Source organism: Harmonia axyridis, chromosome 3 (genome assembly GCF_914767665.1).
Source record: "Harmonia axyridis chromosome 3, icHarAxyr1.1, whole genome shotgun sequence".
Lineage (NCBI taxonomy): Eukaryota > Metazoa > Arthropoda > Insecta > Coleoptera > Coccinellidae > Harmonia > Harmonia axyridis.
This window is the reverse complement of record NC_059503.1, coordinates 40,313,283-40,336,330: the sequence shown is the minus strand read 5'-3', so window position 1 is coordinate 40,336,330 and position 23,048 is coordinate 40,313,283. Positions and strand designations below refer to the sequence as shown.

General features: G+C 34.1%; 1 protein-coding gene and 1 long non-coding RNA gene across 3 annotated transcripts in view; both read right to left on the bottom strand.

Annotated features, from left to right (window-relative positions):
• Window positions 1-2,924: 2,924 nt before the first annotated feature.
• LOC123675200 lies at window positions 2,925-5,123 on the bottom strand. The gene is made up of 4 exons (XR_006746765.1): window positions 4,904-5,123; window positions 4,784-4,846; window positions 4,682-4,726; window positions 2,925-4,624 (listed from the first exon to the last, which is right to left on the bottom strand). It is a non-coding gene; the product is annotated as an uncharacterized LOC123675200 (long non-coding RNA).
• A 3,577-nt stretch (window positions 5,124-8,700) lies between these two features.
• LOC123675049 (lamin Dm0-like) overlaps window positions 8,701-23,048 on the bottom strand; it is a 29,396-nt gene continuing 15,048 nt past the window's right edge. The window contains exons 3-4 of one of the 2 annotated variants that reach the window (XM_045610284.1): window positions 21,612-21,884; window positions 8,701-10,317 (exon numbers count right to left, since the gene is read on the bottom strand). In XM_045610284.1, coding sequence (XP_045466240.1) covers window positions 10,230-10,317; window positions 21,612-21,884 — 361 coding nt within the window. In that variant the 3' untranslated portion in view covers window positions 8,701-10,229. The remainder of the gene's footprint in view (window positions 10,318-21,611; window positions 21,885-23,048) is intronic. The other variant, XM_045610283.1, reaches the window with a different exon arrangement.

The following is a 23,048-nucleotide window of genomic DNA, read 5'->3' as shown; positions in this document are numbered from 1 at the left end:
TTCTCAAGCCAAAGATGAACCGGCAACACGAGTTTTGTACCTTCTGTAATCTATACCTTGCAACAGAATCAAGACAAGGATAAAAAATTGTCAATCCGTAGTTCAATTTGGACAACACTAGTGACTCGCAGATAAACTTTCTCGAGGAGAAGTCCAAAAATGTCTTTGCCGATACAAATGACGCAGTGCAAGAAAGGATTTTTTCAACAGCAATGAGACATGTTTCCTAAATCTTAGCTGACAAACATATATGATGCCAAGGTTCCTGCAACAAGTGGAATAAGGAACCCGCTCACCACCCATAATCACCTCAACCGCAACAGAAAGCGTTCTGGGGAAGAAAGGAATGTGGAAACATTTATTTACATTTATTTTCAAATTACACTGATCAACAATTGATAGGGATCACTTACTTGTTCTTAATTTATTTCTGAAATATTCGCTGCAAGATTATAAATTTAGTCAGATATCAGAGTATTTTCAGTTGATAATATGGTTCACTTGAGAAAAGAATGAAAAAATGGAAAGTAGGAGAGAAAAAAAGACTTTATTAGGAACACTCAAAATTCTGTGTTTGAATAACATAAAAATTTTATGATGAAACCACAAGAAGACTGAAGTTTCGGTTAAGCTAGTACCTAGTTGGTCTTCTACGAGCTCGTCTCAAGCATTCTACCCTACGAGGCATACTTTCGATCAAACGATTTATAAAATTTTGGGGCAAATTCGTCCAAATATCCCGTAAAGTGTTAGAAAGGTCCTCCAGGTTATTGATCGGTTGTTCTAAGGTTGACAATTGTCTAGACATCTCAGACCAGACATGTTCGATGCAATTCATGTCTGGAGAGCGAGCTGGCCAGTCCATCCTATCAATAGCATGAGTTTCTAGCGCTTCATTAACCAGACGACTACGGTGTGGACGGGCATTATCGTCAATTAAAATGAAATTCTCGCCCACGGCAGCCGCAAACGGAACAATTATGGGTTCAATAATCATATCGTGATATCTCTGGCTGGTCATGTTGGTGTTCTGCAGAACAACCAACTATGTGCGTTGGTTCAAACAAATGCCTCCCCATACACATATAGAACCTCCGCCAAAAGCTGTTGTGGGTACCATAAACTGTTCTGCATACCTTCGACCTCTTTCCCTCCAAGCAAGAATACGTCCATCGGAGTTGACCAAACGAAATCTAGACTCATCCGTAAATAAACATCGGCTCCAATCTTCAAGTGTCCAATTGCGGTGCTCCTCAGCCCATTGCCGTCGATGAACCCGGTGTTCCCTATTCAAACGGGGATGTTGTACCCTCCTACGTGCTCTCAAACCACGAACATGTAGTCGTCGTCTTACAGTCTGGTTCGAAATTAGAACTCCTGTTGCAACTCTCAGTGATCTATTGAGCCGCGACGCCGGGTAAGTGGAATTTCTCCTAGCATTGAGGATCAAAAGACGATCTTGGGCAGCTGTTGTACTGCGCTGCCGACCTTCCCCATGAACATAAGTTACTGAGTCGTTTTGGATGAACCTATTCCAAGCCCGACTCACGACACTTTGGGAAACATTCAACCGCCGGGACACTTCTCGCTGGGACAAACCTTCCTGTATCCACCGTATGATTTGGTCCAGTTGCACAGGAGCCAAACGTCTTCTCGGCATGACTGATAAGCTGATATTGTTCTCATTTCTTCAATTATTGTCACCTTATATGTTTGAACGAGAGAAAAAAACAGATTCAATAACAAATACCACATTGCTTTTCACTCCACCTGTAACAGCCTTCAGATAATAATCGATTTTGTGAACAAGAGCCGATGAAGTGAGGAAGACTTTGATATAATCAACTCAAAACATCTTACTTTTTCCTTAGAGAACATATAATGTACAGATATTCACGAGATAACTTGAAAAAAATACAAATGAAGAGAAGTTCATAAGTGATCCCTAGCAATTGTTGATGAGTGTAGTTTAAATTTTAACCAGTCTTCATTTTCTAAGACTTCCGGATGACTACTTTTCCAACATATTACATTCAGCCCTTTTTGGAGAAATTTTATTTCGAATGTGCCCTCGGAAATAATTTTTTACAATGTTTTTTTGTTTTGTGGTTCATTTCAACAATGTTCTTTTTATAGGTGTTTTAATAATTTTTTTCTCTTCATCTATCTTAGTTCCACGTATCTGTTTTTTTACACCAGACGGTTCGCTATATGAAAAATTCGCATATGTATCGTCCTCACTTTTATTGTCTTCTGCGTTTGTGACTGTAGTAAATTTTCCTCCAAATCAATATCTATATCTAGTGAATTCATGAAGATTTCCACCTTCAAGCAAGAGGAGGAGTTTTGAAATTTTAGCCATCAATGATGTTGTAGAATGAGGTCTTGCAACCAAATTTCTTGAATACATTGTGTAGCTTGTAGGATAACCCAGGGAAAAATGCGGTTATCCTACAAGCTATTCAAGGGATTTGGTTGCAAGACCTCATTCTACAACATCATTGATATTAATAAAAAAATTTTCACCAACATAAAAGACAAAACCCCTCCTTCCATGCAATCTGGCCTAATATATAAAATTCCATGTCAGGATTGTGATAAAGTGTACGTGGGCCAGACAAAACAATACTTAAAAGATAGGGTTAGACAACACAAAAATGATGGAAAACATTTAGAATCCGAGAACAAAACTGCCCTCACACAGCATACACATAGAGAGGGACACAGATTCAACTTCGAAAATGTAACTATCCTAGATAGAGAACAACATTACTTTAGACGTCTTTTAAGTGAAATGATATACATAAGGAGAAACAAAAGTGTAAATTATAGAGAGGATACAAATAACTTGAGTACTGTTTATGACTACATGATATCCAGGATAACGGTACCTAATGGATAGCAATTTCGTGTTTGTCGCCAGATTGATGTTCGCCTCTTGTGTTCGTGTTTGTTTTTATTTTTGAGCTGTGTATTTGCTGGTTCGAATAGTTGAATAAGCCGAGGCTAAATTTGAAAATATGTGTCAATGATATATCGCGCCAGAACATATGCAGTTCCGATTTTTGTTTTTAATCTATTGACTGACATACGTCGAAACCGTTTGATTATTCATCATTTTGACTATTTTAAATATTTATTTTATTAATTGTATGATGAGGTATGAAATCAAGTTTTTAATGTTTCTATTTATGATTAATAAATATTTTATTTTCAGCCTTGAAAAAGGAACAAGACGTTCCGAAACGTTGGCAAAATCATAACTGATTATTTATTCCTGTCGAAATTCCTATGACAAATTGCTTAATTTTTAAATCATGGACGTGAATAGTACAGAATTTTTCAATAAAATTTTTTCTGTTGCCGATACAATTGGATCGAATTCTTCGTATTTAGTTTTTCCCTCCATGGCCTCACAATTTACATAAGTTTGAAAAGGAAGTCTTTTTAGCTTACCAGGTCTTTTCCTATTTAGTAGAATTATTCTACAATAAATAGTTTCCAATAATATTTTGAAAGCAATCTTATTACAAGGATCATTAGTTAGCATGGTGACTGCTTCTTTGGCTTTTGAAATCAAATAATTTTTTAGCGTTTTTGAATGTTCTGTAAGGGGAACAATGGTGATCTTATTCCATTTTTTCATATTCAGATCTGAACCTGCTTGGCTAGATATTTCAAATTTCCAACTTGAAGTTGGAATGGATGCTTCATATTTTTCAAGTTTACCTCTGTTTCTGCCGAGGAAACTGAGTACTGGTTTTTCAAGTTGTGTAGAATTGCTATATCACAGCATTGCTTCAAAGATGTCCCTATATTCATTGCGTAAGTTGGAGCAACATATGAATCGTTAATATGGTCGTATTTTGCCACTGATTTGACTGCATCACAAATGGAATTAAAATATTTTGGTTGAAATGCGTCAAAAAGGCTAATTATTTTTGGCTCTTTTTCCCTAAGCGCCATTAGAAGCCTTGTTAGTTCTCTCATTTCGCGGGAAGTAACATTCATAAAATGTTTCTCCCTGTTTATTCTCAAATATTGTGCTTCGAATGCACAAATAAGTGGATCTTTTTTTTGCTTCCATTCTTATTTTATCAGAAAGCATTCTAGGAAACACCTCGTTTTTTAGTCGAGTATCTATCCGACTGGCCATATTATTAATTCTCTCTCTTCCCTAATCTATCTATTCGATCCCTTCTTTCTTTGCATTATGGGTCTATTTTAGTGCCATGATGCTTATTACTTATGTTTCCAAGGAATGATTTCGTTGGATATGTCTTGCGAAATTCAGCACTTCCTCTTCGCACAGTAACAATTATCCCGTTTTCGTTTATATGTCGATGATGAAACTGGATCGTTTCTTTCTGATTGCCTATGAGGCGAAAAACTGGAATTAATGTCGCTGCTCAAATTTATATTCATTTGTAGCGTTGGATCTGGATTTTTTCATTTGGTATGCAGAGATGGGGACGTATCTGGTTTTTTAGAATTACATTTTGGTGAATCATTATAGGTATTTTGACAAATTTTTCTGTGCTCGATGGCGTATTGAAGGAGTTATTCTTTGACGATGCAGAAGAATCCGTCAACAACGATCGAAAACGCCCTTCCGCTTAAAAGACTCAAAATGAATTAACTGAATGACTAAATAAAATTCAATATATCAAGGAAATAGTACCTCTTGCTTCGGGTCATACATTGGATCTGTATCGGAGTCGTCGAACTGAAATATATGACATACATTATTCTGATTCGAAAAAAAAAGGCGATTTAGACTTACTTTTAACTCAGGGGTATATGCAGCATCATCATCGTCAATTTCGTCATTTCCGGACGCCTCAATCTGTAAATATTTCAATCGTGAAGCAGAGAATTCGAAAACTTTTAGTAGCTATATTACCTCAAGTTCATTTTCATTGTTAATTGAATCTGGCGTTTATATCTAGAATGAACAATTATTATTGAATTATTTCTTATTCTTTAAGCAACCCCTAGCGGAAATCTTCAAAAAGATGAAATAATTCCAAGAGACCGTATGACATTGCGTCCGGCGCCGGCGAACTCAATATTATACACTTCCGGCACCAGCGGACGCAATATTATACGGTCTCTATAACCAAATCATTGTGCCTTGTTAACATATATATCTATCTGTTCATAAATCGCCACACGCAATATTATCAGTCCTTTGAAAATTTTTACTTTCTCGTACTAGTGCAGGAAAGTGATACTATGCGAAATAAAAAGAATGTGGGAAATTAGTAATAAAGGTACGGTTATAGAATAGTTATTTATACTACAAGTGCAGAAGGCATTGATTTTTTTCCACGAGTTCAAAATTCAAAAACGAGCCACTAAGTGTAGAATTTCGGAATGAAAGAGTGTTAGAATGAGCTTTCTGTACGAATTTTATAAATTTTTTTCTCTAATTCACTGAATTAATGAAATATTTCCATACATATGGGTTAGTGATTTTTGCATTGAAAAATATTTTTGCATTGAAAAATGTTGGTTGGCAGAACTGTTTTCGGTATCACAAATTTGACAGAATATAGATAAATTCGTTACATAAGAGTTCCGAGTACTAACATATAATAAAGAAATATAACCATGAAATTGGTGTGAAACTGAGATATTCCCGGGTGATTTTGTTCAACAAGGTATAGCAGAATGAACGAATGTATTGAATATCCAGCGACGGGGTTTAAACCTAGGGTATTTGTTCTACAACAAAACTCAACTATACGTATGCAAGAGTTTGTGAAGTTCCGCTCTTTGAAAACATTGCGAAAAAATATAATGACGTTTAGCCCAATCGAAAATTATCAAGTTAAGAAACCGTACAAAACTGAAGATGAATATTGGAAATGAAATAATCAATATTTCCGTAGTTATATATTTATATATATTGGAATTTTGTGTTCACATATACCGTGTTTCAGGAATATACATTTTTCAAGATATCGTATTGAAATTTTGGACTTGGGCACAAATACATGAATTCACGCACTACATTGGGGATCATCACAGTCTAATTGACAACATCTTTGTGGACGGTAACCAATTGTGTAAAGGCGAGGTAGTGAAAAGCTATTTCTCCCATCATGAAGCCCAGATAATTACATTAAAAGGCTTTGTGCAGGTGCAATGCAGCTCAACAACACCACCAAAACGGTTTTTCTCAGAGTCTAAGATAGAAGATCTAAAGAACGACCTGAAGAATATTGATTGGGCCCACCTTTTAAAATTCCCAAACCCAAATGATTCGTATGAAGCGCTCTCCATAACTGTCCAGGGCCTCATTGAAAGAATATTCACCATCAAAACTGCACAACCAAAAAAAACGCAAACCTTGGATAAAAACTGGAATAAAAACTTCTTCAAAAAGGAAAATCGTTCTCTACCACCTAAAAAATAAGAATGAAATTTCTCCAGAATATTATACAAAGTACTCAACAATAATGAAAGAAGTAGTTAGAAAAGCCAAAAAATTGTCGAACGAAGAATATATTAAAAAATCTAAGGATAAGACAAGGGCTACCTGGACGTTGATAAGGGAGCTTACAACCCAGTCACAGAAAAGGGACTCCATTATTACCGATCTAAACGGTCAAAATCATCCAAAGGAAACTCTGGATCAGGTTAATGAGTTCTTTGTTAACCAGGGATCGAATCAGACAGCAACCGGGAACATATAAACTCTCGTCAGCACACCAGCAGATAAAAATATCGTTAACAGCATAGTCCTTCAATCCACAGATGCGACTGAAATAAGAAACATTATCCTGAAGTTGAAGAATACCAACTCAATCGGACATGATGGAATACCGGTGAGGATACTGAGACATGTGGCTGATGAGATATCGATTCGGGACCACTATCCTCCATCATAAACTTCACCTTTGAAACAGGTGTATTCCCAGATCAACTCAAGAAGGCTCAAATAAGACCGGTGCATAAAAAAGGAAAAAGGGACGATATGAACAACTACAGACCAATTGCGATAATACCTAACATCAGCAAAATCTTTGAGAGAGCACTCTACAATCGCATAATAAATTTCCTTGAGTACTTTAACATAATATATCAACATCAATATGGCTTCCGAAAAGGAAAAAACAACGGTGCAAGCACTCTACCGAGTAATCTCCAAGATAATAGATTCGCTAAATAAAGGAAAATATACCCTGCTTTTGTGTGCTGACCTTAAAAAGGATTTTGATAATGTGAACCATGCTATTCTTTTGGAGAAGCTGAATAGACTGGGAATCCAGGGACTCCCGCTCAACTTAATAGAGTCCTACCTGTCAAATAGGAAACAAACTGTTGTAGAGTTTGATAAAACCACAGGAAAACTGATTGAATCTGAAGAATTGCATATTAAGAAGGGAGTTCCACAGGGAACAATTCTTGGGCCGCTTTTGTACATTATATACACAAATGATCTTGCTCAAATAGTGCACCAACTAACACTCTTCGCGGATGATACATCCTTGGTGCTATCAGGGGATCCCAGTGACATACCAGTAAAAATATTCAACGCATTAGATAATCTAAATAACTGGTTCAGCAGAAATAACCTAATGCTAAACCCTGAGAAGACACAATTAATAAAATTTGAATTTACCACAGAATTTCACCAGCGATCCTATGATGGTGCCGATAGATCACTGACCACCACAAGGCCCGCTGCGGAGAAGGCATTAGCTTCCCCCTACCTCAGGGCAGAAAAAAAAAAGATCCGACCCAAAGAAAATTGGATAAGGGTAAAAATCATATATATATATATATATATATATATATATATATATATATATATATATATATATATATATATGATATATTCAGCGTTAAAAGTTATTTCGAAAAGTGTAATAAAATATGCAGGTCCGTATTGAAAAAAATGAGGTTGAGGGTGGCCCAGGGAGTACGGAAACGTTGGATACGAAATCTGATTACGTAAAATTGAGGATAATTTACTGTCGAATAAAAAATTTCTGTAACATTTTTTGATAATATTTGAAATAAAGTGGGAACATTCTGAACATTTTCCAACCGACTGATATAAACATTATAGCATGGGTTCCAAATAACTGATCCAAAGGTTAGAATAATTTGCACATATGCTATATACAGAGCTCGGATAGACTGGCATTAACGGAAATTCTTACAAACTCTTATTATGAAGCCTAGCATATTATGAGCTTTTTTGGAAATGTAATTGATGTGGTGATCGAAAATGAGCTTAGAGTCATATAAAATGCGCAAATCTTTTATTACAAAGACTAATCAACTTATTGTGGTTTATCTCATACTGAGCACTGATATTTTTTTTATTTATTTTTATCTTTCAGTATTTCCTTTCTATATGTTAGGCAGTGAGAGAATCTCGAATATCAACATCTTCAAAAATACCAAATACCAATAGTCAACTATGAATAATCAAACATGGGAATAGCCAATACACTTCCGAGCTCTACTAGCTTTATGTCCCCAAAATGATTTTATTGTCTATTTAAACTTTCACGGATTTGGATAGTCCAAAGGATTTTTAATTGGATATTCATAAGCTTGAAGGAGAAGAAATACTTCTTGAACGTATAGTTGTGTTATTGTGCAAGCGTATAATTAATTCAAGGAGTTCTTTATGACTGAAAACTTAGTTCATTGAAGAATTTGAGTACAAAACATTCAACATATAAATAAACTAATTTTATTCAATCAATATAATAAAAACATTATTTCAGTGGTGACACTCAACATATTAATTGATAAAATAAGACTGTAGCGCAGAGAATTGAAACAGATTTTTGACTACCTATATTATCTGAGAGTAATTAATTTTTTTTTTTTGAAAAGACATACTTCACTGATTAAGCCAGCTGTATATTGTTGCCTTGGCAAAGAAAGATATTGATGTAATAAAAAAAACAGTAAACTAAAATACATATTTATTTGAAAGGATTATAATTTCTTTATTTGAAAATCAAATTGAAGCAAAGAAAATATTGGGTAAGTTCTTCAACTCATATTAAATAAAACTATGCAAGTCTTAACATATCATAAATCTAATTTTTGATACTTCTAAAAATACACAATAAAAAATGACAAAAGTTTCACAACTTACACTCATTTGAGAAATGTATGATGTATAGCTTATCAAAGTTTAATAGAAGAATCTAATATTAAGTCATTTTGTAATATCCAATTATTTTGTAATATCCAGCTGCTCATATGCAAATTACTTCAATTATAAATTGAAACCAACAATAGTCTCAGTGAAACAAAATGTTCTTATATTATTTTGTGTCATAATAGTCTCAGTGAAACAAAATGTTCTAATATTTTGTGTCATTAAATAATATGCAATGTTTTACTGTATTCAGAAAAATTTGAATTATATCAAATTTTTAAACCAAACTATACTCAGAAAAAAATTTTATGAACAAAGGAGACATATGTAATGCACCTGGACATCACATATCTGAATTATTACTTATTACAAAATTATTATCAAATACAAACAAGATGTGTCAAAATAAATGCAAACAGTAAATAATTCATCCTTCTTCCCTCATATGGTTTCATTTATAAATTTATTACATAAGACTGCAATTATCATCTCTTTGTGGTCCCCCATACTGATGGTGCAATTCTTCAATTCCTCCCATTTCTCTGTGCCTCAATGATGATGATGAAACCATCCTTTTCATCCTGTAAATAACAATTGAAAAATTGACCCCGGCCTAAAATTTTTGCAAATAATGGCAATTCAAAAAAAATTTTGAACAAAAATTCTACTTCAACCTGAGCCTACATATCGAAGATTGCAGAATTTAAAGACTGAATCATTGAAAGTTCATGAATTGCAATAACAAAATAGTCTGTTCAGTACAAGAGTGAAAAAATTTCATTTTCTTTTGTGCATAACATAAATATATGTTATTATACAAATAATAAATCCTTCAAAATTGACATTTGCTCCAGAAAATAAAATGTATACAATTAACATTATAATATAATTTTATTATCCAACAGTGAATTTCTCACAACCTCTACCCATGCACTAATTAGACAACTTATGGAAAAATGTTGCATATTATATTTGATTCACTCATTGAAGAAAATTTCAAATTACGAAAGCTGCACTGTGTTGACTTAACAGTCAGTTATGAGTATAGAAATTTGTTCTATAACAAAGGATGTTGACAAGTGACGGCTTATTTTCACCAGCGACTCGATCCTGGAGAAGCCCTGGAGGAAGGTAAAAAGCTCCTCTTCTGCAATACTGAGTGAGTTCGGGACCCAGAGTGCCTTTGGTTAAGAAAAAAACCATGACAAACAATGGTTTATGGATATAACCAAGCAATGCTTAATGAATTTATCCATAAATTAATTGATGCGATGATTATTTATGTGATATAAAGGAAGCTGTGCAATAGTATGAGTTGATTATAACAAAAAATTATTTCTAATAAAAGCACCTGTTCCTAAAATAAGCACCTGGAAAAATGAAGATGCTGATAAAAGATATTTTATGAATTGAAATTAAAATTATTTCATTAGGAACTGATGTAAAATAGATTAATCAAAAATCAAATGATTTTAATATTATCTTTTTGTCAAGGTGAAAGGCTTATATTTATTATTTATAAGTTATTTTATATATACTTTTTTATTTTAATAGCATTCACAAATCTGGGAATAATTGCTCGCTCTACTCTTGCCATCAATTCAGGATGTTACCGATGTGTCATTTTGTTTGTAATTAAAATTTGCTCTTTCCATTGAATTCTTTTTATAATAGGTAACTCGAATAATATATAAAAATGCAATATTTCACAATTTTTCGAAATAAAACGGAAAACTCAAAGCATAAGAATACTTGATGTTGATTTCATGTCAAAACAAAAAATCCACAGTCTGGCAGCAATGCTGGAAAACGTATTATGAGAATGAGACTACTAAAGGCGACTACTCATTACGCGAGACTTGCCAAGTACTTGCGCAGTACTTTGCATGTAGCGAGTAGTATGTGCGGCGCATCGCGATAGAAGAGAAGGAGTCGACATTACGTGACCAGTAGCGGTACCAGTACGCCATTTTGGATGTAGATCTCAGTTAACTTTTGACCAATAACATTTCATAGTAGTGAACAGATCCGTATTCACAAGTTTTGCATATCTGCATATCAATCTTCACCATACTCTAAATATATTAAAATTTATATGGCAGGACATGTTGTATATTATTTGAAACAAAACATTGTTTGTGAACAATGCTTGGACTGTTTAAAAAGTGATCAACACGGTTTATTTTTGTATTCCTATTGTTTTTACTTAATCCGACCCTGATATTTCCCCCATTCTAGTAATAGAATTAGCCCTGCCTAGTGGACACATTTCTTCTAACACGATAACTGCTCATAGCGCCTCCTTCTATTCTATCTCGATGGTGCGGCGACTCTCGCCGACTTGTAGAATCGGGCGAGTTCGGAAAGTCAGCACTCTTTAATGCGCTGAACCAGCAAAATATCGGGGAAAAAGCGCTGCATTCTATGCTGAAACATAGATTTACGTTGAGTTTACGATCGTTATTTCGTTCGTCGTAATTTTTTTAAATAACCATTAATAATTAATAATAAACATTATCATTAATAATTCCAAACACCGAAAGGTATCATTGGGATTTTGATAATATAATATATAATCCACATTACGTGTGAAGGCAAAAAAAAAATATATATATATATCTATATAATTATTAATAATTAATTGATGATTAAACAATTTTGTTCATTAAATCATTCATTCTACCTATTACTTCTATAATTCGAGTAAAAAAGCTTTCATCATAATTTAATATTATTCAAATACACAGCCGATGTAGAATAATCGAATAATATTAATAATAAACCTAACCAAAATTAATGGTGGGTTTATGCACCATTCCTAAGAAGTAAGGACTTATGGTGGGTTCATGCACCATTCCTAAGAAGTAAGGACTTATGGTGGGTTTATGCACCATTCCTAAGAATTCAGTGTCGTTTATGCACTCTTTTGTTAGTTCTTAGTTAAGACATGCGCACGTGCTCGAATTTCTTTCTATTCTATACTTTGATGTTTGACATTGATATTGATTGTGAAAAAATTAAATTTAATTTTTTCAGATACACTTAATACTTTTCATCGATAAACACGAATAACGGAACATAAAATAATAGAAACTGGTACTCATTAATATTGAAGTGTTAGTTATTAGTTCTTAGGAAACGTACATAAACGCCCTCATTGATTTGTTATGGTGGATTTATGCACTGTACCTAAGAACTATGAACTAAGAACTAAACCTAAGAATTCAGTGGAGTTTATGCACTCTCTTGTTAGTTCTTAGTCAAGGCATGCGCACGTGCTCGAACTACTTTCTATTTGTTCTATACTTTGATGTTTGACATTGATATTTATTGTGAAAAAATTAAATTTAATTTTTTCGAATACACCTAATACTTTTCATCGATAAACATAAAAAACATAAAATGATAGAAACTGGTACTCGTTAATATTGAAATTCTATGCGCACACGCGCACTTTTATATTTTACCTGAACCCTTAGTTCTTAGTTAACAGTTGGCCAGGTTGGCCTGCTAGTGTTAGTTCTTAGGTCTTAGGAAACTCATTGATTTGTTAGCGTTCAATTCTTAGTTCTTAGGTTTAGTCTTAGTTCTTAGGAATAGTGCATAAACCCACCATAACTTGACAGCGACAACTGACAAGACAACCTCTAGAAATGACTGTTTAAACATTATCTTTCTTCCTCATTCAGCAAAAATATCGGCCTTTCATTTCGCTGCAACCGATGGACTCCGATGAAACATCAAATGATCCAGCGCTAGAACCCAATGATTTCCGTCGTACGATGAATCATCGGTAATTTAAAAACGCTTTGTTGTCATCACACTTAATGCGCATTCGACAGCGCTGACTCTCTGAACTCCCCAACACTTGCACATTCATCCCATTAGTGATGAGCGATATCGTGATTTGAAAATCACGTTGTGAATCGTGACTGTGATTTTTCAATATCAGTGATTTTAAACCGTGATGTGATCATGGTTTCGCAATAATTCCTGATCTACCTAAGGTTTGAGTTTCAGGAATTGATAAAAATCGAAGAAATTTTCGATTTGTTTATATTTGTATCAATTATGCACGTATGAATAAATGAGTTTAAAAGTTGTAGAATGAATACCCTAATGATAAATAGGAAGGAGAATTTAATTTTGCATAAATTACAGATCGCATAATTTCCATCGACCTGTGTGAAGAAAGTCCAAAGTTCGCTAGTTTTGTGCCTATTCATACTTCCAAAAACAACAATCTTAATGAAGAACTGAGTATCTGATCAGTAATCAGGTATACTATCAATCACAATATCACGAAGAATTCACGATCCAATATTCACAGTATTCAGTAAGGAAAATATCTAATACCAAACGCATATTACAGCTAGATCGTTACTGACTAAGAAAAAAGGCGTGAAGTCCCGAATCCCGCATGTTATTCTCACGGTGATATAGGAAAATCGCCCTTATTAAATACGTCTCGCATTCACGAATCACGATTTGTTGGAACTGTGAAATACGAGGCTAGCAAAGTAGGATATGATATCACAGCTGTACACTATAATCACGATCACGTTGTACCTTATAGGCGAGGAGCTGTGATTTGGAGATATCAGTGATTGAATCGCAGTTACTTAGTGAAATATCGCTTATCAATTGTTCGAAAACGGGTCCAAGTCAAAGGCTGCGAGTCAATTACTAGCCGTAATAAACTGACACTTTCAAGTTGACATTTGTACAATTTACTTGGACTCCAGACAACTTGAGAAGTATAGTCAGTCGCTTAAGATCAATATACTATACAAGTTGAGCAGATCAACTGTTAAAATTGATATAATATATTAATATATGATGATAGTAATTTACTTAACGCTACTTTCCAAATCATAAAGTTATAAAAGCAAGCCATTGATGATTGATGCAATCAAAAATGAAAATATGATGCAATGAATATGTTTTTCATCAAAGAACAAAATTAACAACGAACACCACAAAAACTCAGTTAGCACGCCACTACGCTTCTTCGTTTTCTTCGCTAGCTGATATGATTTAAACCGAATTCCCCTGAATTTCATAAAAATCGGTTAATCAGTTAAATTCGAAATACTGAGGGGTCCCAGGAATTCCAAGTTTGCGTAATGCGCACTGAAGAAGAGCTTGAAATTCCTATAAAACTACTTGTAATCTAAAACTGGAAGCCTATACCAATTATCAAAGAAATCGGACAAGGATGCTCGTATGTTAAGGTTGTTACAAGGAGTTGCGAATACAAAGACTGACAAATAGATACGGAAGTTTCTCAGAATTCATTCTGAGAGTTGAAATTTTGACTTTGTAGACCGTATATTTTTTTCATCACAAAAGTGATCGCAAAGATGTTTATAACCTTCATAAGACTCGGAAGCAAAATGAAAGCTCACAAAAATTGATAAAACATTAATATACAGAGTATTTCCAGTTCGACTGCCTGTTAGACGGTTCTAGAGAACGAAACTGAAATCTGAAAATTCGGAATATGATATTGTTCACAATTTCCTATTCAGCTATATTATTTCCGGACTCTGGCACTTCCGTTTATTAAAGATATTAAAAAAAAAAAATTTAATTTTTTTCGTTTTATATTTTAGATATCATCAAGATTTTTATACTCAATCACACATCCCTATAATTATTGCGTTATTTCTAATAATTTGCAAAATATTAAAAAAAGTGAGAATTTCCAAAGTCACTATTATGTGATTTATTTTTACTGTAAATGACCTATGCGTAAACTCGATTCACTTTTCCGAAATAAATTGATGTAGGAATATCGTGCATCTCTTGAACTTGGAAAATATTATTCCCAATAATTGTGAAAAAAATTTGATCATTACTTTCGATTTTCGAATTATAACCTAATTTTTTTATTATTGCGTTAGATTCTACGGAGAAAAATAAGGGTAGTGTTCAAACATGGCTATGCGCCTAAATTCAATTCAAAAGTTATTCGATATTTTATGAATTTATGTTATACGTAGAGTCAATTTCACTCCATCTGTTTCCAGACAGACTTAAGGTATACACAGATCAACGTAGACTACGGGAGCGGGAACGAAACCTTTGCGGGATATGAAGGAGTGCATACCGTTACGAATAGAACGCATGCGAATTAATTTCGGTTTCAGCGTCAAGAGTTTTCCCGCAGTTCGCACAGTAGTTTTGTCTTATTATTATCGCGTTGGTGTGCATGCTATGCAATCTGTACGCTGCCGCATCTAACACATCGCTCCCGTAGTATGCGTTGGTCTGTTTATACCTTGATACAGCAATACTCTGGGATCATAGAAGTTTAAATGTCTATTACTTCACAGGTGTATTCATTACCTAAGCTTTACTAATTTAATTTTACGAAATGAATGAATGAAAGTACTGAACAGGTATACATTTCCTGCACACAAATTGAAATCGAATAGAAATAGAAAAGGAGTACGAAGTCTTTCAAAGACAATATTTCACGCGAACGATAGTCGAGGAATGAAAATAATATGAAATAAATGATAACTAAACTAAGTGACCTCAAAAAGAAGAAACAATATATTATGTAATCAACTTGTATTTAACGGTCATAAAAGACCATGTTTTGTTACTTACTTGATATCCTCCATATTCAGTGATTGAAAGGAGTCGGCAATGCGACGAATCAATTCATACTTGCTACCAACCAGTTGCATAACCTCTGTTCTTTTATTGTACCCCATAAATATAAATCTTATGGAGTGACATATATCGCTCATCCGAAAGAAAAGTGACACATCTCAAAATCTTGAATTTCTAGATTCTTCCAGTAAAAACTTCAACTATTTTGCAGTAATTCAATGGAAGAATCTAGAAATTCATGATTTTTGAGATGTGACACTTTTCTTACGGAGCTCATTTTCTGGAACTCAAATTTTGCTCATAGATGTAATAGCGGACTTAATCATCAATCAAAAGCGAAAAAACAATTATATATAGTCGTTGTTAAATTTTGCTTCGTCGGTCCAAATTATCTTTTCCAAGAAATTTGTGTCATTCTCAATTCGGCGAATAATATGTTGCAGAAATTAAGGCTTCTGCTTTGAGAGCTTGCACCTTGTAGTTGTGCATTTTGTGTTTTCTCAAAAGTCTTTGTTATCTACATCATCAACTATTTTCTTCTCGAAATTTCCCAACTGTCCCAAAACTTGAAAAGTTTGCAACATACTTCCGGAATATCTTCTCGTTAATCGGAGGTAAATGTGGATATTTTTGATTGAATGTTCTAGACAAGTTCTATCAACAACTTTGTTGCATCCAACGAGAATATGAAATATGTAGTTCCAAAATTCTTTATTTAATAGCGGAGATTCATTTCGTGAAATCATTTTCAACTACCTTTAATATACTAACTGACAAAGTTACTGCAACACCGAGAAAGAGCTGTTTAAATTTAATTTTTTTTTTTTTAAATATAGATAGTATAGAAAGGATTAAATGATTGATTGATTTTTTTTTTGTTAATAATGTATTTATCCACCGCGATTATCTATACACTGTCCAACACGTCTCGGCATTGAGGCAATAAGATGGTCAATTTCTTCTTGAAGGATACTATCCCAAGCTACCTGTACTTCATGTCTCAGAGCCGCCAAAGTCCGTGGGGGCTGGAGTAAATTTCCAAGCCTTCTACCCATGATGTCCCAAACATGTTCTATGGGCGAAAGATCGGGGGATCTGGGCGGCCATGGCAAAAGATTCACATGGGTCGCTTCGAAAAAGTTTAAAATAACTCTGGCAACATGTGGTCGGGCATTATCTTGCTGAAATATTGGATTCTCGAGCCGGTTGAGGTAAGGGAGAACATATGGCTCCACTATTTCTTGAAGGTAACGCAGCGCTGTTACGTTACCTCGAATAAAGACTATAAACTACTTGCATGTGCAATAGCACCCCATACCATAACGCCTACTGTCCGTTGTACATGAAGCTCAACATCAAACTGAGGTTCACGTCTTTCTTCCCGACGTCGTCTTACTCTTCTTCGGCTATCATGTGCACCCAAGGAGAATCGAGATTCATCAGAAAAGACGACCTGTTGTCATTCCACATTCCAATCTTGATGTTCTCTGCGCCACTGTAATCGTTGCTGGCGATTCTCAACCGTCAGATGTAACACAAGATGGGGTCAATAATGCTGCAATCCAAAAGACCTTATCCAGCGGTAAACCGTTCGAACAGTTAAGAGGATGGTCTTGTTCTCCTAACCACTCATCAGCCAAAGATTGAGTTATCGCAAATCGCTCTCTAATGGCCATAAGTCTTAGACGTCGATCTTGAACTTCATTTGTGCCCTTCCGACGTTAGGTGCTTACTCTCCTTCGATTTTGGGCATTATCAAATCACGCATGACAATATCTCATAACAGTACTTGGATTTATGTTCGTAGCGATTTCTCGAAATGACAACCCCGCCTCCCATAGGCCAATAATTCGACCTCTTTCAAATTCATGGCGATGAATTCCGTGTACACGTCCTCTAGGGGCATTTTAACAACAACTAAACATCGACTTTGTATCTCCTCGAACAGCTGGTTTGTTGTAAAATTTAAAAAACTCGCTAAAGACGACTGAAATATTTAAGAAACAAAAATCGTTTACATGAAAAAACCTTCACGATTTTTTTCTCCAAATTCAATCATTTACTTCTTAGTATCTACCAAAAAAAAATAAAATTCAAACAGCTCCTTCTGGTTGTTGCAGTTTCTTTGTCAGTTAGTATAATTCCTGCGTTCGGTATATGCCACACCGTTTGCACCATTGCAACCGTCAGCTTCATAAGCGTTCGACAAATCACACCGTTCGCACAATCTGCTCTGTTCTGCTTTCGGTTCTCAACCTTTCACTCCGTCTAGATAGGCGGAGAAAACGGTTTGAACGCTACCCTTATTTTTCTTCGTAGAATTCACACAAACAAACAAAAAATTGGGTTCTAATTTGAAAATCACAATTTTTGGCATAATATTTGAAACACCCTCTGATAATATTTCTCAAATTCAAGAGATGCACGATATTACTACATCGTTCTACTTCTGAAAAGTGAATCGAGTTTACGCATATGTCATTCAAATTAAAAATAATTCACATAGACTATGGAAATTCTATCTGTTTTTCATTTATTTTTTTTCAATATTTTGAAAACTATTCCAACAAAAATTTTTTTAATATTTTTTTTTATTTCTTTAATAAGCAGAAGTGCAGGAGCTTCGGAAATATTTTAGCTGAATAGAGAATCGCTAACATTATCATATTCATAATTTTCAGATTTCAAATAAGCCCCGTTCTCCAGAAACGTCTAATAGAATGTCGAACTTGAAACACCCTGTATATAAAATTATATTCTAGGTCATTTTTGAGGTGAATGAAGAATGAAGTACTATGCTATACAGAAAGATATTCAAAAGAATGTCTGTCGACATGCAAAAGGATTAGTAACTTTAATATTCAATCAGGCCGTGAAAGCCTTCATCAACATATTCTTGAGACTGCTCTAGAAAAATTGAAAAAACAAAGTAATAAACATAATATGCAACTACAACGAACTTTCTTGAAGAAAATGCAAAACAAGGTAGGTCTGTGGAAATCATCAATAAGTAAGGAAATTGAAATTATCTATTCCAAGGAATAATTGTGAGTAGTTTGACAATTATGGCTTTGGATCATTGAAACTGGTTAATTTCTTTGCGAAAATGCAAAATCATAGTGATACAGGAAAATTTGAAAAATTCAGGCGGATCTTTCCACATATATGATTATCAACTTCAATAAAGACATATTATTATTATTACAGTGGACTCTCGTTAACTCGAAATCCTCGATAACTCGAATTATTTCCAATCCTCTTGGAAAAACCTGTCTAAGCCGAAAAAATTTCCATGCATAACTCGAATCGATTTAACGGGTATATTTTACCATTTTTACCTCTATAAGTCGGAGACGCACTAAATTTACCTCTATAACGAAGTCGGTAGTTAATTCCAAACCCCGCCGCACAAGTCGAAACGTGTCGATGAATCAAGTGTATTTAATGATGCAATAATTGCATCGTGAGGTTTTATAAAATTTTGTTTTATTTGTTGCTGAGTTATGTAAATATTGTTGGAAATATATTTTTTGTTTAATGTTTTTTATCCCGACTTTCCTAAGCCTCTGAGAGGCCTCTGGGTAGTTTGGAATTTTTACGAAAAACTTTTTTACTGTTTTCACTCAATTTCTGAAACAAGATAAAAAAATTTGAATAAAATGCTCCTGCGCAATAATTGCAATAATTAGTCAGGATGAAAAAAATTTTACCAAAAAAGAAACGAATAATAACACTATGAATTAATTAACTCTTTTGACGTTTTAGAGTCTAAATCAGACTCCTTCATCAGGTAAACTCTCAAAATAATCAGAATTTGTCAATCGACTTTTTTCAACACGAAGACACGTTGATCGATTTAATTGTGAAATTTTCTATTGTCAATTCATTTTTCAGTAAATTCATCAAATATGTATGATCTACTCTTATTATAGGGAATTAATATCACTATTCTTCACCTCTATAACCCGGATTACCATTTGGTTTACCTCTATATCTCATTATCTCTGTAAGTCGAATTTAATCAAGAATGACCTCTATAACTCGAAATACGCCTATGTCGAACTATTCGTAACTCGACGAAAAATCTTGGTCCGGTGGCGTTTCGAGTTAACGAGAGTCCACTGTATTATCATTATATATTTCCATGTAGGCCTACATTTCAATAAATATTTCAAAATAATAAAAAAACTTAGTCAATGTGTGTGGCATTTTGCTTCCTCATCCATCACTACTAAAAATTTATAATTCCACAGAAAGTTAATTTCAGCCTTGTAACACAAATGTCTCCTGAGAAGTATTGATTTACACGCAACATACACAGTATATAATAAAACTCCTTCCTATATAACCTGTCCCAATAAACTTCAACAAAATCGGAATAACTAACACGTAATATTTTGAAATTCTAAATATTTCAAATTTGCTTATGAACATCCTTATTTGGAAAAGATAAATTTTATAATGAATTTTTGTTATGGGGTCTACCTACGGCCGTAACTGAAAACTGAATGAAATCTGATAAAAATTGTAGTTGAGGATGTTGAAAGGTTGTGTATACACAGAAACACAAAACCAAACTTATTTTAATCCAAAAGTGATCACAATGTTTCTTCTACCTTCGATAGACTCGGAAGCAAAATTGAATTCAACTAATATGATCCCAGGGAGCTAAGCAAATTACAGCACAGTATTTCAAGTAGATTCAATAGTTCAATTTATGTTTTAGATCTCCATTCCTAGACCTCTGAGAGTACTCTCAAAAGTTCAGGCATTGCAAGATAGGGAATTCTGTCGAGCCAGTGTAAACTTTGTGATAGTGTTCTTCCTCCACCTTAACACGTTCACTGCGGCACGTATCCAAGGGGGCATGTGTTGAGTCTCAAAGTTAGTGCGGCACCAAAAACATGAGTGGATTATTCCAGTGCAAAAGCCATAAATAAGTTGTTTTTTTACCGATTTGAACGATGCAAATAGCAATTCATTTCTATTTAAAAAATATACTTATTCGATTATTTATCACAACACATGCCTCCTGGGGCATGTGTCAAACGTGTCGATTCTTGTCCATACTGGGAAGTATGGGTAATTTCTTTTTGTTCTGATTGTCCAGGGCAACCTGAATACTGCTTAAGTTGATTTAATACTGCACATTCATAATTCTGTTCTCTAAAAAAATATGACAATAATATGTCCCTTAATATTACAAAAACTACCTATTTACCATTTTGAAAGATGATAGTCTGACTAACAATGTTTATTATACAAGAATACTTGAAAAAAAAAAACAAAATGACTCAATGCTTGTTTCATCCTGCCTAGAAGTCGAACTAATACCAAATAAATAAGTGAACTGAATTTCCATCTAGTTCTTGCGCGGCACCGAAGTGCGGCTGAGTCCTTAGGTAGATTATTACTTCCAAAATGATTTCCAACAGTTGGTACCTTGAATAGTAGATTACCTCTTCGTTATATGGAGCCCGAAAAAAAATTGAAACACGTATCCACGGGGGCATGTGCCGCACATAGATTGAAATGGGCAAAAACTATAGTCGCAGTGAACGTGTTAACACACACCACGGTCAATTGACCAACAATTGAACAGTAAAGCCTCTAATTCAACACTAATCAATGAATGTAAATCTAGGATTTTTTTGGTTAAGAATAGAAACGCTAAATACCTCTCCACCATCTCCTCTTTTGTTGATATTAATGACGCAGAAAATTTTGTGTTAACGCATAAACTCATCGTATTATAATTTAATGAAATTAAACAATGTTACATAAACATCACATGCATAATGACGTGAGAAAGCCATCCTCTCACCCAAACATTGAACAGAATATATTTTACCTTTCAGATGTAGCCATCGTTTCACCACTATTATTTGCCAATGTAGTAACTATATTTTCACCAGTAACCCATTTTGACCCTTTCATAACCAACTGCATTGGAGGATCATGATCCTTGTTAAGATCAGATGACCATATCGTAACAGTTTCATTTGCTGGTAGTTTGTGTGTTCTGTGGAATTTGAATTGGGTTTCTTGTTCACCAACCTTTTGAGTTATCACCCATCCTCCAAGTGCAACTTCTTGGTTACTCTTGTTGAATAATTTCACAAATCTGTAAAATAATAATGTATAATTGTATTTGTTAACCTTATATAGAATCGGTCTAAGATAACTTAATCTAATGATTTCAATATATTTCATCTTTGGCCAAGATTATAATTTAATCAGTAAGTATAACTCGACAGGGAGAAGATGTTAAGGTATTCTTCGTGATGAATTTTCTTATAACATCAATAGAAACAGTAAGTGAAAAAAATGGGGATTCAAAACCCATAAATACAGTGCTCATATGTGGGTATCTTACGATTTAATATCAATGATATAACAGAAATGCATTAAAAATGGCAAAAGTTAAACAGAGAGCGACAACTTCTCCCCTCTTTCCTTCCACAAAGAGTGAAAATCTAAATAGAAAGAAGAGAAGAGTCATCTTCTACCTTTACAAATCTTTCGTCTTTGTTGTTAACATTATACTCCTAGTATTTTGTGAAAACATATTAAATTTTAATTATGAAATATCAACCAAAAGGTATTTCTCAAATCTGTCAATTTGAAAACGACAGGCAAATGCTTGCCCAAATGTCTGTAACAATCTACTACATAGATGAAGAAAAAGAGTCCAAATAATTCCTCTACAAAATTAGTAGGACTGAATAGGTATGTAACGAGCGTTCATTAAAATTCGTGGTCAAGTGTGCTGTGGAGAAATTAGAGTGGATTTTCTGTGATTACAAGTAGCGCTTAGCTTGTACCATATATAGTTCCCAGATTCGAAGTATGTAAACAAATGTTAGTGATATGGTACAAGCTAAGCGCTACTATAATCAAAGAAAATCCATTTTAATTTCTCCGCAGCAGTCTTGACCACGAATTTTAATGAACGCTTGTTAGGTTGCCACAAGATCCCATCTAAAATTATTGGTAACAGATGAATATTGTCACCAGTTACAACTATCATAAGTTGAAATGTTCAAACGATACGAAGGGGGGTGACCTGACCAGCAATGTATATGGTCAAATTTGGTAAGGCTGTATGAATAACTAAGATATTTTAATTTTTTAGGAAAAAAATAATTTATATTTCAAAATAGAGGAACATTAAATTGAAAAATTAACATTATTCAGAAGATGGTTATGGTTTTTTCTTTGGGAACAGCAGGTTATAATTTTGTCAAAATGTTTGTGATTTTCGAACTTTAAGCTGAGAATGATCTAA